The sequence below is a fragment of the Brassica napus genome, chromosome C8 (assembly GCF_020379485.1).
Source record: "Brassica napus cultivar Da-Ae chromosome C8, Da-Ae, whole genome shotgun sequence".
Lineage (NCBI taxonomy): Eukaryota > Viridiplantae > Streptophyta > Magnoliopsida > Brassicales > Brassicaceae > Brassica > Brassica napus.
This window is the reverse complement of record NC_063451.1, coordinates 34,220,651-34,237,413: the sequence shown is the minus strand read 5'-3', so window position 1 is coordinate 34,237,413 and position 16,763 is coordinate 34,220,651. Positions and strand designations below refer to the sequence as shown.

At 31.4% G+C, this 16,763-nt stretch overlaps 1 protein-coding gene and 2 long non-coding RNA genes across 9 annotated transcripts; 1 reads left to right on the top strand and 2 right to left on the bottom strand.

Annotated features, from left to right (window-relative positions):
• Window positions 1–3,270: 3,270 nt before the first annotated feature.
• BNAC08G21810D lies at window positions 3,271–3,615 on the top strand. The gene has a single exon (XM_013818883.1). The coding sequence runs from the start codon at window positions 3,271–3,273 to the stop codon at window positions 3,613–3,615; it is 345 nt and encodes a 114-aa protein (XP_013674337.1).
• A 5,579-nt stretch (window positions 3,616–9,194) lies between these two features.
• Window positions 9,195–13,175, bottom strand: LOC106382420. Of its 7 annotated transcripts, XR_007327054.1 has the most exons (9): window positions 12,802–13,173; window positions 12,609–12,727; window positions 12,317–12,378; window positions 11,063–12,159; window positions 10,789–10,975; window positions 10,383–10,699; window positions 10,210–10,282; window positions 9,822–10,103; window positions 9,195–9,502 (listed from the first exon to the last, which is right to left on the bottom strand). It is a non-coding gene; the product is annotated as an uncharacterized LOC106382420 (long non-coding RNA). The 7 variants fall into 7 exon arrangements; XR_001276866.3 differs by having other exon boundaries at window positions 9,195–10,103; window positions 12,802–13,175; XR_001276867.3 differs by having other exon boundaries at window positions 9,195–9,583; window positions 10,789–12,159.
• Window positions 13,176–13,903: 728 nt separating this feature from the next.
• LOC111208560 lies at window positions 13,904–16,716 on the bottom strand. Its single transcript, XR_002660456.2, has 3 exons — window positions 14,748–16,716; window positions 14,349–14,645; window positions 13,904–14,257 (listed from the first exon to the last, which is right to left on the bottom strand). It is a non-coding gene; the product is annotated as an uncharacterized LOC111208560 (long non-coding RNA).
• Window positions 16,717–16,763: the final 47 nt, after the last annotated feature.

Here is a 16,763-nt window from a genome sequence, read left to right as displayed (position 1 = left end):
AACTGAAAACTCATAAACCCAATCTGCAACAAATACCATATAATCTCATAGGTGAAGAAGGCAAGAAGAACAAGAGAAAAATGTGAGTCTTTTTCCGGTGATGGTGAGAAGCACCGCACACCAGATTTGTAACGAAATATATAGACGGTGAGGGCTCAAGTTTAAAATATGGGGAGAGGGCAAAAAACATCTTAAAAATTATAATTTTCAAAAATATGAAAAAAATATAATACAATTTTGACGATGAAACCGTTAATCTTAGAATCAACAAATGCGTAGATGCAAAGTTAATGAAATTCAATATTAGTTTACGTTAGAGACTCATTTGACTACTAACAAGTACTATACAAACAACAACACATTATTCAAAAAAAAACAAATGCAAAATATATTAACTTATCACCTACTACATAACAAACTAAAAACATCAAATAATGATCTTAACAAATAAAAACGATAACATAATTACATTATCCAAAAAAAAAATCATGCTCTTAGCAATAATAAAACAATATTCCGCGCGAAGCGCGGACACCCCCTAGTAATATATAAGATAGAAGGGTCACCTCACTTATCACCAATTGGTTTTAGGTTGAAAGTCAATCTAGCTTAACATGGTATCAGAGCTCGATCCACGCAGTCCAACCCGATCCATATCGATCTGGCCCAAAGTTGGTCCATCGATCATTGTCCGAGCACTCCGAGATTGACGCTCAAAGAGTCATCATCTCGAGGGGCGTATTAGACACAAAGTGTCCTACATCGGATGTTTGAAGGGATCCTTAGTAATATATAAGATTCAATTGGTTTTAGGTTGGAAGCTCATCTAGCTTAACGGTAGTTTTCTGTTTAGATTGTAATTGTTTCCTCTCATACTCATACCATCACGATAATTTGCTTCTGGTTGGGTAGTGTTTTAAAACTCCATGCTTTCTTTTAATATAACTGGAATGTTCATGAAATGCAGGAGATGATCATTTATTCTACTCTAGGAATGAGTTAGCTGTGAAGAGAAGAAAAATAATCTGCAACAAAACAAATTTATGTCATCCATGGAAAACTATGATTCTTTCTTTTGTTTTTTTTTGTCACCAAGAAAACTATGATTATCTGATAATGATTTTAATAGAAATAATATTCGATTTCATCAATTCATAGTGTCTCTCAAAGTTTTCATCAATTCTTTACCTTGTAATGTAACCAATAAATTTACTTTCTGAGAACATTTCTCAAAGAGTAGATATCTCTGCGCGCGAAATTGTTTCACATTATGCGTAGTTAATAGAAAAAGTATTGGTATCCTTTATATACTAAATCACAAATCACATTACCAATAAAATTCTGACACATGGAATAAAATTAAGTATTTAAAGAAAAAATCTAAAAGCAGAAAAAAAAGAAAAAAAATTAAATGCCCTATATAAATCGTTAATATTTAGAGTTTCTAATATTTATCCCACTGCTTCGTGATCACAAACACGATTTCAAAACTGTTACTTTTTCTGTGGAGGAAGTTTAATTCACGAAGCTATAAATTCATGTCTATTTGCCTTCAATGTAATTTCCTATAATTTTGCAATGGTTCCACTTACTCTTTCTGTAATAAAGTTACGCTATCAAACTCCTATGTGCAGTTTTGCTTCATTGGAACCTGTTAAGGGTGAAGAAATTTCGAGAAACAATGGATATGGTGGTTGGTGGATCTAAGTTGATGGAGATTCTACCAGTTCAAAGAAACTTCACTTTAAGATCTGGCAGAAAATGAAAAAGACGGAGAAGGAAGATAGAAAGCAGACGTAGACATGGTACAGTAGCAGTAACGATTTTGATACTTTTTTCTCTATAGATTAATGTTTCAAATATTGAGTGAGAAAGTTGGTTTTGATAAGGTTATAGGAACTTCAAGGGTTGAAAAGATGCAATGCCAGTACTGCCATCGAAACATTGATCAAATTTCTAGAGAGAAGTAACAGAGGTATATATTAGCTATATGTATGTATTTTTTGATCAAAAACTACATGTATGTATTATCTTTTTAGTTTCTCGAAAATTTGGTCCACGGTCTCTGCACTACATAAACTTTTTATTTAGATGTTTGATATATCAATACACAACTAAAAGTGAGTAAAAAGAACAATACAAAGTGAACATGAATTTATTGCGTCCTCTTGACTACATGGAATAGAAGGAACTCAAACAATCAAATTCTTCAATGTTTATATTCTATAAGGTAAGTAATAAATTTGAAGTCTTCGTTCTTGAAAGTAAGAATGGTTGGAAAATCACTCATAATTCACTCTTTCTGTCAAATTAGTGTTCGATTATTCATTAATACATATAATTCTGTAACTATGCTTTCACATCACCATCTCAGTACGAGTATTAACTAGAAGTTAGATGCTTTAGTGATGAGTCTGTGAGTTTATCCGTTATGCCATATATAATTAAAAGATAGCATACACTAAGTACTAACTATCCTCTATTCTTAAAATAAAGTGTCTGATAACTTCCACTTTTACGTACTGATATTTATCTCTTGATTTGCTTTCATAAAATTGTGTCTCTGTTACAAAATTTTTGACTGTTTTTGGATTTTAAATATTGTTTTTGTTTGCAATTGGAATACTAAATCTAATAAGAAAAATAAATCATAAGTTACAGGTTAAGAACTAAGAAAAACATGTTAAGAGTTAACTAGAAAAAAAGAGGAAGAACAAGACATAAGGCATAAAACTTAACAATTTACCCAAAAAAAAGAAGAACAAGCCATAAAAACTGAAAAGTTTCAAACTAATATATTATTCGTGAGCTAATTAAGATCAATGTAAAATTTAAAACAAAGCTAACTGAATTTTATATGTTTGTAGTTATTTATGATAAATATGTTTATGGTTTATTTAAGTATATTCATCTCTTTCTGATAAACTTTTAAAAAGATTATAGATAATTTTATTATAAATATACAAAAAATTAAGAATTTTTTCCTGTACGTGATATAAATGGTCAAGAAATCAGGATTGTTAGTATAATGGGCGTCTAGACTTGCCATTCAAGCTACATGTATTTGTTGAGCAGACGAGAAGAAAAGGAAATTCGTTTTGGTTCAAGAAAAAAAGAAAAATAGTAAACCTATTTCTCGTTATTTCCTTTTTCTCCCAATAATATTGAATTTTTCGTCAATATAATGAACCGAATTAGTCTCCTCTTACTCACACAGCACTCTCCTCCTCAGCCTCTATCGATCTCTTGTTTCCTTTTCTCTCAAAACCGATGGATTTCTCCGATGATCTACCTCCTCAACTTACAAAAGATGTCAAGAGACAAAACAGAAAAACAAGAACCGTGAGAAGCAAAGACTTTGAAACACTCATCCGCATAGCCACACGAGCTGCTCATGTGGCAAGCAACAAAGGACGCCACACCGTCTCTCCCGAAGCAATAAGATGCGTCCAAGTTCTCAGAATGATGGGAAGCTTGACTTTGACTTCTCGGGTTATCACCAAAACAAACGCCTTGCGCGCTCTTCAGTTCCTTGCCACCAACGGCAACCCTAAAATCCGGTCTGAGTCGAAATCCGTTTTGGTTCACTTGAATGGCATTCTAGAAAATCATTGAAGGGATTCACAAAAGGGTTCTGCGTGGAAGATGATGACGACCAACGAAAGATTTCAAAGATTAGGGTTTATTTTCCGAAAAGTGTTTTTAACAAATCTGTAACTAAATTTTCACATGTATTTTGTTTTGTTTTATATTTCAGAGATTATCATGTTTGATTTTAATCACATTAGTTTTTCTTTTCGGGATGAACCACATGGCCAATCAATATATACCGCTTTGAGCATGATGAGATATCTATATAAATGTTGAAATTATATATTATGATTATGTACGGCAGCAAGCCCACATATGGTCCAACATAACTTATGTTTGTGTTAATATTATTTAGTATCGAGTCATGGCTTTCATAAACTGATTATATTCTTAACATTCAATAGATAAGGTTTCAATTCTGTAACTTGTTCTTAACATTCAATAGATAAGGTTTCAATTCTGTAACTTGGTCAAAAATTTGCTGCTATTTTTTTTTTTTTTTTGAAGACTAATTTGCTGTCATCTTCTTTATGATTAATACTCTTGGGCTTAAATTTTGCGATGGAGATTATGATAGCGAGTATCCCATCCCTTGTATATTAATCTTGGAGCATTACAACATATTTTCGTAGTCACGTATCATCACGAAAATGATTCTTAAAATTGTTAGAAAAATAAGTTTGTTCATATAAACATATACTATGTTTTTTATTAAACTAGCTATCAAATTAATTAGTAATGTACAAAAGAATATTTTTTCTTTCCTTGAATAAAAGTTACGGAATTACCTAATATGGTTAACATATATATGACAATTAATGATTATGAATAATACATATTTGATAACAATTTTTCTAACATCTCTTTTTTGTTTAATTTTATACTATTAAAAGAAATTAAACAATCACATTAAGTATATAATAAAAAAAATTTAGATTTTTTTATATGTTATATTTAAAATTTTTACAAACGACTATAAATTAATAAAAATGGTAAAAGTCCCACACTAAAAATTTTGTGATCAATGGTTTAACTTTTTTTTTGTTCAAGCAAGATACAAATGATCATATATCGTATGGGTCAGCGTTCAGATACACGTTCGGGTTCGTATCGGATATTTCAGTATAAAGTTATAGAACTCATTCGGGTATATCTATATTTCGAGTCGGGTTCGGGTATTTTATGTTCGGGTTCGGATATTTTTGATTGGGTTCGGATATTTAAATTTTGAAGGAAAAATAAATAAATTATTCATTGTTTAAGTTTTTTGTATTTAAAATATATTTTAACTTAACTGGTTTTCTAATTTTTAAAAGACAAAAACTATTAATAGGTTAGAAAGACACTAATTTAGTTGTTGTTTTCAAATTTTAGATGCAACTTTTGTTAATGCAAGAAACAAGAGCTTGATATGTATTTTAAATGAGTAGCAAATGATTTTATCCATAATTATATGTATATTATCTAATTTTGAACAATGAGCATCATTAATATAAATATTTTGACTAAAATGAGAGAAGTAAACTAAATATAGGGTTAAGTATACCTATGTTTGGTTATCTTCGGATATCCATTCGGGTTCGGAGATTACCCGTTCGGATTCAGATTTTATCTGAACTAGTGAAATAAATAATTTGTTTTGTTGTTCTTGAATTAGATAATTTTTAGGTTGAGCTGGTAAATATATACTTGACTGACATTTTATATTTTGAGTTTGCATTTATATTATATAACAGCTTGATATATTAGATTTAAACACTAACCTGTTAATATAGTTTTCAGGTGATTTTTTTTTCAAAATTTTGATTCTTAGATATGTATCTGGAGTGAAACTAATTTTTACATATGTCTATTTTTTTTTTAAATTGACACTTATGTAATTCACTGAATTCATAGAAGAAGTTAAAAAAAAAGAAACTTAATTCATATCAATGAAACAAAGACGGAAACGAAAGCACAATTTTATAGAAGTAGAAAATGAAATCACTTATGGAGAGTCAATAGTAAACAAATCGAGAGCATAAAACCTAATCCCCTTTCGTCATTATACAATCGATGTTGTCTATTTGGTTTTGGTGATTTGTGTCAGCCGCAAAACTTAATTTCTTTTTGTGCATATGAAGTCTTAAAAATAATTAAAATGAGATGTAATACGCTAACTATTCAACAACGATGATATATTTAAGAGACTAACATTTGTATTCGTCATTATATAATCGATAAAAATTGTAGTGTTGCAAAATGTTAAAACCATTTAATAAATAAACATTATTATAAAAAATCACCTCGCGCATGCGCGGATTATCATCTAGTATATAGTATACTGAAAACATTAGGTTAGAATATTACATCTTTGTTAATTAGGAAAGACAGAATTAATTTCTTAGTTAAAATATGTTAAATATGTTATTTTTAGGGAATCATTCTACATATATTACATATTGACAGCCTTGTGAACCAAGCATTATGACTTGCTTTCTATATAACTCGTTACGTAGATTTATTGCGTGTAAAACATACTTTTAATAACTATATAAAATATCATAAGAATATAACATATCTTAAAAATTAGTTGTAACATATATAACTAACGTAAAGGTTATATCTCTGACTTATTTTGATGACACTAACATATGACTTCTCAGAATCGTCTAATATATCTATCAAAGATCAAATATCAAATACGGCAATATGTTCCATGTTTATCATAATAACTGTAAGAAAATAGAAAATAGTAGTCTGCATTAAAGTCAAAATTTTTACTAGAAATGTTCTCCGCTCGACACATCAGCGTTTTTTAAAATAAAAGCTTCTTACGAAGACACGTCATAGACTAAAGCTTTTAAGGTAAGTTTTCAAAGTGTTTTTCATTTAATAGGATATGGGATAAAATCAAGAGGATACACAAGTCCACAATTTTTTATGGCGTATGGTACCAAATTGTTTACTATTTACAGTTACTAAAAGTTTGTCCGGTCTAAGTCCATGATTTTTTATAAAATATTCAATTTATTTCTATTTAAATAAATGTATCATATATATAAAGAATTTTATAATTTTTTAAATTATGAGATTTTTTTAATATTAATCGTTAATTAAATTTTTAACATTATCATATATTATTTTGATTATATATATATGGAATAATGAGCAAAATGAATAAATTGTTAATTAAATTTTAGTTATAATCTATTTCTTTTTTGCTCATTTACGTTTTTATGTAAAACAAATGTTAAAGGTACAGCTAATTACGCCTGGATTTTTTATAAAGTATTAATTTATTTGTACTTAAATAAATATATCATATATAAAGGGTCTTATTATAAATTTATAAATAAAAGAAATTATTTTATTATTTAGATTATATATAAAATAATGAGAAAAATGAATAAAATGTTGATTAAATTATAGTATAATCCAAGTAGTTTTTTTTTATTTTGCTCATTTAGTTTTTATGTAAAGCAAATGTTACTGGTTTTTTTTTTTTTTTGCGTTTAGAATCATTGAATTTCTAGTTTTCGGTACTCCAACCAATGTATAAACCGACTCTTTAATTGATTTTTTGCTGACAAAAAAATGATTTATTTAAATCCCTAATTAGATTGATTGGGCAAACTAAATATACAGTCAACTAAATAGGTTGATCAAATTTAAGCAGAATAAGAGAAAATGCAACTGGCTAATATGGTTTCTGACTAAAACGATTGATTTAGCAGGTTGTTTCTCATACCAAACCAAACTACTTTATGATTGGAAATAAACCGAGTCAAATACTAATCTAGACGACAGTATACTATTGTTCTCTAAACCAGTTGTTGAGAACCTATTATAAATGTAGAACTAGATTTTGACCCGCGCTTTCAAAGCGCGGGTTTATTTTCTTTTTTTTTCAATGGTCAAAATATTTAGTAAATTTCATATTTCATATATTTGTGTTTTATTTTATAAAAAGACTTAAATTTTTTATCTTTCTTTATCATGTTTCATTTTAAATGACTATTTATGTTTAAAAAATTAAACTTTATTTTTTTAATGAATTACGTTGGTATAACTCTGATGAATTAATTTTATTATGTGGTTAATATTTTTAATGAAAATAATTATATACTTTTAATAAAGATTTATATTTTTCAATGAAAAAATCAATTTTTTTATGAATGCTTAAATTATATTAAGAAAAGAAAAAAAAAATTAAGAATGGTTGAAAAAAATTATTTGAACTTGAACTCAATAGCCCAAAGGAAAAAAAAAATGTGAGAATTGGATCTGATTTCTTAATCGGCCCAAATGGCCCAAGAGAGATCTGATGTGGACAGTGGGCTGGATAAAAAAAATGGCCCAATATAGATGTGTTATTAATATTACTTGATTGCCCTTAATGAAACATGCAATGTTAGTAAAGAAATGGCAGACTAAGGTAAAAATGACAATAGAATCCTGCTTTAATAGTATAGATAAGACACAAACCAAACTAAACGACAAACTTTATAAGGAAACCACCACTCAACAAATTAATATTTAAATCATATAAACTGTACCATAAGATTAATCCCTTAGAGTATGTCCAATGGTTTTCTAACCATTAGTTTAACTAGTGGTTGGTCCGCGCGAAAAATTATTTATTTTCCAATAAATTGATTAATATTTTTTATATCATATCCTTTGTTTAGGCTTGTATAACTCTATACTTTATTTTTATAGCAGTTGTGGATTTAGGTTAAAAAAAAATTCGGAAATCATGACATCTTTTTTTTAAAAATAATTCTCCATTTATTTGGATAGAATAATCTAAAGGCTCTTGTTTATACATAAAATGATATTTATTCATTTTTGTTCTTGTATTTATTGTATTACTTTCAGTCTTGTTCCATTTTTTAACTGTAATTTTTTAAAAATCTTGTTTTGATTAACTATTAAATTTTCATTATGATTTTGTATCAATATCTTATTAATTTCACTTAACTTGAGTTTCATGATTTAAAATAAAAAGATCTATCAGATTAATTGTTTTTATTTTATTTTTGTTGATCTTGGTTATAACGAAACTTGTAAAAAGTACATCATCGTGTATGAATAATTATATTATCCACTTTTATGAAATTGCACTATATATTCTTGAAATTTATGGTTTTGGATTATATTATTTATTTGTAGTTAAATTTCTTTTTTTTATTTGGTTTATATGCTGTTTTTATTTCCTTAACTATTTTTATTGTGGTTTTCCATTAATTTTTTTTTAAATTTTCTCTAAGTTTACGTCTAGTGATCAACTTTTATTGTGGTTTTCCATAAATTTTTAATTTTCTCTAGATTTAAGTTTGGTAACCAATAAAAGGTTAAATTTTTACTACGCATAAACATTGCGATAACTTATCTTACCAATCTAAAGTGGTTAAGCCCACTAAAATAATTACAGCCAATGCGAGGGTTTACACAGCTCAAAACCTTAAATATACATAACCTAAATGAGGCCATGTACCCAAAAAAATCAGGAGATTATTTTGTTAGGTTTAGTGCAGTAGATGACGTCCACTAATTTAAAAATAATTCAAATTAAATAATGCTCATAACCAACTCAACTATTTAAATGGCATTGTACCAAAGATAAGTAAATAAAAACACTTTGGTGCTGAGTAAAAGTATGTGGATTACAGTATTATTGAAGAAAAACATAAAATTTTGAAACAAACAATGGAATTGAATTTTGCAAATTCCAAGTCTCCATAGTTGGAGTGATCAGTATTTCGAGCTTACTTTGAACCGGGGGCCTTTTCATCATCAATGGGAGTCTCGGTGGAGGTCAGGACTGAATCAGTATGTGCAGGCTCTGGGTCAGTGCTGGCTGGACATCCTTCAATAATTGGAACATCATCTGGCCCGATTGTGTGATACGAACAACTGCTTTTCACCACTGGATTTGGGACCATAGAAAGTTTAACAGCTATAGACATATCATCGCTTGTGTGGTGCTATATTAGAAACTCCACAGTTGCTGACAATATTTTTTTCAAATGTGAAGCCTAGATAAATGAGCAAACGCAGAAAGCAAGCAGCAAAAAAGTCTCTTATTTTCAAGTAAGAGACGTTTTGATTGGTTAATTGTGCGCAGTATGAAAAAGGAGAGACAACAAAAAAAATAACAACACATGTAAATTGGTCATGTTGTGACAGTACACATGAGAACTGAGCTAAATGCAATAATAACAGTGATCCTTATTCAGTGAACGTACCTGTAGGGGTGAATTCAGAACGTAGATATTAAGTTCAGAGAGTCTGACAGATTCAAGTTTCTTAACACCACCATATTTTGGAAGATATACCAGAGGAACCACTCTCTGCTCTGCAGAGCCTGCATCTGGTATGTTTAATGTGGGAACTAACGTCGTAATAATCGTGAAGTAGTAAGTAATTGTAGGAAGAAATAACAGACTCTTTTAAGAAACACTGAGTGGCTTGGCTTTCATGATAAAAGTAGAACTGTGTCCCTAATGTGACGTTTAGGACTAAGCGACCTGCACAAACAGATTAAGAGAGCATGAAAACTGATGCGTTCATGTTATTGTAAATCACATATGCACAGACAAATAATTTGGGATTTATGTTGGTTGCAATCATTACCTTTTGTCTCCACATCCAAGAGTACTAACTTGTCACGCAACCTTATCAAACACACTGACACACAGTGGTTGACCTGCAGAGGTTGATGGGGTTTATCAGTAAGAAACATCTATCAAGTTAAATAAAACTTTTAAAACTTAAAACTTAATGGTGCTTGCGTAGGGACTACGTACCTGTCCAGCTGGATCGTGACCATAACACGCTGTATCGACTCGTTTTCGTCATTGTAGATGGTGTGTATACTCCTATCCTGACCAAAAATATCTGAAATGTACATAATTGTAATATACACCCGAAACTGAGGTAGTACAACCTCGACAAAGCTGGTATGCTCGGTAAATCGAATACAGACAGGAGAGGCCCACAGTTTGAAGTGATTATTGCTTCTAGCAATATAGAACACACTAAGCTCGTAGACAGCGCCTTCACTCAGTAGATTTTTAAAACTGTAGAGCCGATGTGCGGTGATGGTACCTTGTATCAACATCGACTGCAAATGAAAACAGTGGGAATTTTAGGCGGACCGAATGAGGTGTTCCTTAAATCAAGTTTTTATAAATAAATTTAGATTATCAGTACCTTCTTGTCAAGCAATACCATGTTCACCACCAATAAGCTCGTCTCCTTTCTTCAGAGTACCCACTCCCATAATTGAAGAAGACGTGTCACCACCACGTCCTCAAAACGACCAGTCTCCAAGTCAGAAATGTATAATTGGGAAATCCCCTTTTTTTTTTAGCTTCAGTTTGGTGAGAAATCGAACCGCCTTCAAAAAGAGAATTGGAACAGAGACTTAAACTGAGAATGTATTGAAGTGGAGATGAGAGTAAGGTAACCATAAATTAGGCGTTACGGGGAGGCTTTTGGGAGAACCGTAGCCGAAGGGTTGGCGAGAGAAACCCAGATCTGGCGAGACATTGGAAATGCGTCGAAGAAGAAGAAGGAATCGCCACGTAAAGTTAGATTTTTTTTTTACTAAGCTGACATGGCATCTTAAGACAATCTGATTGGCTTGAATTTCTGATCCTACGTGGATAGGCTCAATAGAGCTCATATATCCCTTTTAATATAGTATATATATATAGATTATTAAGTGTGTACTTTATGAAGTTAAGAACCCTTGTTAATATAATTAGTTATGTAAAGGTCTAATGGGAGAGAACTCCTTCGAGGTTCTTAAATATATTTTTTTTAGAAGGTGAATTATTAAATTTAAATTTTACAAAACTTATAAATTATTAGATTTCATATAATTTAAACAAATATGACATAAAACATATTAAAAATAGAAATACAAATTTATAATTATAAATTTTAAACAAACAGGAAAGAAAAGCATAAATAAAAATTGGTAGACGAGTTCAAAACGTTGAGTGTTCCCTTAACAGCAGGATCAAAGAAAGTTATAAAGATCATTCACAATCCACAAAGAAATGAAAACAACTACTTGAGGGGATAAAGAGCAAAATCTGGGGGTCTTTGACATCATAACAAAATGGGGAAGCAGTGTGGAAAACACCTTCGCATCCATCAATAGCAGAGTCGAATGATCCTTCTTCCAGAAGGTCTGCTTTGAACAAGTGAAGTCTTTCCTTTGCACCTTCCAAGGAACCAAGTGTTGGGTCTTTTTCGGATCACCTAAAAGGGTGAATCATGAAAGAATCAACAACAGAATGACAATAAAAGACAAGACTTTGATATGTAACAAGCAGAGACAAAAGGAGATCAAGGGATCATCCAAAGCATCGATCTTTAAAATGTAGTTTTGGAACAGGTGAGAAAACCAAAACCAACATGGGACATAAACACATTGATGCATTGTTAGAAGATCTTTAATATATATAAAACAGAGCTTTCCAATCATCATTATTCATCATAGGATGGAGCTTGCCTTCTGCCCTTTGCTCTTCTTCTTCTTTTGCTAAGGCGGTAGCAACACCACTCGTATGGCTGCGTCAAATACAGCTTTCACATTCAGCATTTTAAACATCATGGTTTTTTCATGTCGAAGATCTAAAGAGCAGCAACACACACACACACACACACACACTTGTGTCACAACTAGTAAATAAAAAGGTGTGAGATCATCAATGTTAAGTAATCTCACCAAGCTTTGATCCAACAAGGATGATGGGGACACCAGGCGCGTAATTTCAACTCCGGGATCCACTGCAAACACACACAAGAGGGAGAGTAAACAAAACTTGCACCAAGACAAGATCTTAAGTTATTAAGAAAGAAAGACCAATATGAGAACAAAACAACACTTGCACCAAAACGTCTCCAATTTCTAATAAAACTTATTAAGATCCAACAACACTTGCAACGATTAGAATGAGTGAAAATAACATTAAAAAAAGAAGCAAAGATGGAAGAAGAAAGAAAGAAAGAGCACTTACTTGCTGAACTCTATAGTGTTTTTGAATAATGAATATCTGAGAAGGAGGTAAGAACTTCGATAAAGCTTTGATCAGTAAAGGAAATGGCATCCATGGCGATCTCAATCTCCTTGGACTTCCTGCAAAAGTCAATAAGGAATCAATAACAGAGGAACAAAGAAGAAAACTCAGTTTAAGTTTTGTTTTTGCTTACGGTTGAAGTTAAATGGAGTTTTGATGCAGACAAGAAACTCAGGCAAGACGTGTGTGTTCATGTGTGTGCTCCACACAATATACTTCTTCGGAGAAGCTAAATCATCCACACCAGAATCAAACTCTGGTGAGCTAGGACAAGACTGAGTCGACCCTCATGGAACAACCTCGGAGGCATCATACGACGAAATCGAACGCTCTCGAATCAAACGAACATCAATCGAACCATAACTAGATCGAAGATCTATGGATCTTATACAAAAACTGGAAATCCAAAACAGGATGAAGACGTATCAAGAAGGAGATCGAGATCAGAATCTAGAGAGAAGATGGAGTGATCGAGACTGGAGGAGGAAGAGAAAAACTGATTTTGGATCAAAACGCCCACCAAGGAGAGAGAGACATAAATGAGAGGTCCAATACGAAAATGACAAGTAAGTGACACGTAAGTGACACGTAAGGGACACGTAAGGGTGCTTACCGACTCTAAGAGCATCTGCATTGAAGGTTCAATGCCCAGATTCACACCATTCCCAAAAAAAAAAAAATTATAATATTCTCATTTTTATGAACTAACCCCTTGCAGGTTCGCTGGGATGAACTCGGTTCATCACTGTAATGCGGGTCCCACGCCACGTGACGGTCCGCGATTGGTCCGCTTATTATTATTATTATTATTATTATTTTTGTTTGTTTTTTGATGCAGATGCTCTAAAAATCTCATATTAAGAGGCGGTTATGTGTTTTTTTATTCTTTTTCATTTTTTTTTGTTTTTTGTTTAAAACCCCTCTTAAGAAGTGCCGATGGAAGTGGTCTTAGCTCTGGTTAATGATGATTCTAGGTGGTCATGTTTTGTGCTGGGTTCTGTGGACTTTCGGTCTCTTTTAATTGCTAGATGATGATGACTATATTTCTGAGAGTTACTCAATGTGATCCACAAAACTTTATGACCGTTTTGTGGAATTTTATGTTAGTTTCGTCCGGCTACGATGAGTTAGTGATTTGTTGATTTGTATGTTTTTTGGTTATCGGATTATCTGATTCATAAACTGAGTAATTCTGTATTATAGAAAAAGGAAGTTCGCTGGTAAATACTTGGAAAGTGGATTGGATGTAACTATTTATAAAGTGTACAAAAAAGAGAGGATAATATAGTGTAAATAGTAAAACAAAACCTTTGTGAAATTCTATTGAAATCTTTTGTTTCATTAATGTTGGCAGAAATAAACAAAATAGCATCACAAGTAGAAATATGCTGTGAATAAAATGTCTCTGTTGATCTTGGAAACAGATTCTTCTAGTTTAGCTTCAAGCTGTGTTGCACCTAAATATTCCAGCTAATATGAACTTTGACAGAACTTCCTCCATTCTCGTTTCAAGAACCCTTTGACAACATGACAATCTCCATGATATCATAAAACTTGCATTTTTCCCAAAAATCAATGTCGATATCGACCTGTCACATAAAAACTAAAAAGCTATCAAACCCAAATCTTGAAGTGGTCAGGTTTCTTGGATGAGCAGGGGGAAATCGTGTTAGTGAATACCTAAGGCAAGACAGCCGAGCTGGCCAATCAAGAGATTGAGAACCTGAACGCTATTAGGAACCAGATGCAGGTAGCTATTGGCTCACTTCTCAAGGTGTGTGTTTTTGCTCTTTCATTATGAGGTCTCTTAGTTTTGTTCGTGTCTTAACTTTGAACCATTCTGTATCAAGGATGATGGCATTCTGGTTATTCCAACGAAACTATCTATTCCTCCAGACCTTGATAGCAAAGAGATCGTATCCGACAAATATCAGAACCACGCTTCAAGTCTACTCTTTTTTTGTTTCATCTGATTCCCTGCATAAATGCACAAAACATTAAAATGAGATTCTGTCATAGAATGAGAAACAACGAAGGATTCTGATTCTTTATAGCATAGTAACAATTAGAAAAACTAACCATGCAACTTCAACCTCTTCCTTCAAATATGTAGAACAGGTTCCCAAACTGAATCAGACTACCAATGATGAGAATCGAACACCAAATGTGTGTGTTTATATCAACCATTCTCTCAACGCTATATCAACAGAATACCAGTGATGAGCTCTCAACACCGAATTTGTATACAGAACCAAAATTTAATTTTATACTTTCTCCGGTTTCCTCTACCAACCATTCTCTCAATGTTATATCTCTTGTCACCTGAGCAGGATAATATATTCAGAAAGTTTTAGAGTCAAAAGGTTCTAGACAGATACTGAGAGCCCGTAACATATTACCATAGCGACAAAACGGCCAAAAGATTGTGCTAAATTTCACATATGATTTAAAGAAACAACATATTCAGTGGAATCAATTACCTTATCATCTACCAGAACCATATTGATCTCCATTAGCTCTCCACCTTTCTTCACATTCCTAGCTTACCAGAAAAGGAGGAAACGGGTAAGAACAGTCTCCTTACGCTGACCAGCCTTCTGAGGATTTGCCATTTTAGAAGATTGCAATAAGAGTAGAAGATAGGGAGACGAAATAGTGAGCTAAGGCCTCTCCATCAGGTTTCATATACATATATGGTCGTCGAATTTGGTGAGGAACGCATGGAAAGGTGAGACGTTACAGAGAGGTGATCGTTGTCTTTGATCTCTGCAACTTTCGTCGGCTGAGGTTACAAATGTCTAAAGGCAGAAGACGACTAAACTTATTCTCACTACACTAAGCCTGAAATCTACAAACATTCATAAATAGATATATAATTGGGCCATGAATGTTTCTCAAAGCCAAAATCGAAAAACAAAACTCAATTCAAAAACATGAGCGAATGATAAGATGACACATGGCGAAAAATGCCCAAAAAAGAAAAAAAACTCTATTTTATTAGTAAAGATCCACGAACATTATAGGTTTTTTTTTTGCTAAAAAACATTATAGTTTTGTAATGTCATGTGCAAATTTGAATTTCAATATAGAAAAGATAGTCACACACAACTTTTACACAAAAAGATTGATCACTTAGAAAGAAAATAGTGGATTAAACAATCTGTTAGGGAATAAGGTTTTAGTGAAAGCATCCTTATATTTACTCTTTACTTTATCATCTTTAATATATAATGCATATTTATGTTTATGTAATAATTTGCTTTCAAGTTTCTGTGGAGATTATAATCTTATATATGAAGTAAGAAAGAACACTGGATCAAGTTTACAAAATATGAAGATACATATACCAAATCACCAGTCTTAATGTATATCTTCAAGATAACCCAAGTGATTAAAGATTAAACAAACCACCTCCTCGTTCTCAACTTGATAAACAGATCTCTAACAATGGCATGAACTTATTAAGCAAAAAAAAAAAAAAAATGGCATTAACATATATATACATATAACTTTCTTCACTTTAAATTATATACAAGATAATGAAGATCTTATAGAAATCGAAACACTTACAAATCGATCAAATGCAACTCAGCAGATAGGCAACTATATTGTTTCAAGATCTCTACCAAATTGGTGATGGAAGGAGAAGCTTTGATCAAAAAAATATTTTGAATATATTGATATTTAGTCAAGGAATTTTGACCCGAACTGAGTTGGAGTAAACCGATTCAATTTCTGAAATCCATTAATTTATTAACCTTCTAACTAATAATTGGAGTTTCAAAAATATAATGCTGATTAGTTAAGCAGCTACAAACAAATCAACACTTGGAAACAATATACACAATTTACAAAAACAATAATATTTGCTTATATAATAAAAGGGAATATATCATAAAATATATTTTATTTGATCTTTTAACATATAAACACTGCAGAACTAATATAACACTTATAAGCAAATTGAAACAAAATATAAATAACTTTTCAGTTTTACTTAGATACACTTTTAACTAAGATCAATACCAATGACATTGACTTCTACAAATAAATTAATCAACTAACAAAATTTAAAACTTAAAATAAATAAATTAT

Excerpts from the sequence above, each read along its gene's own strand:
- BNAC08G21810D (XM_013818883.1), top strand. The coding sequence starts at position 3,271 with ATGGATTTCTCCGATGATCTACCTCCTCAACTTACAAAAGATGTCAAG.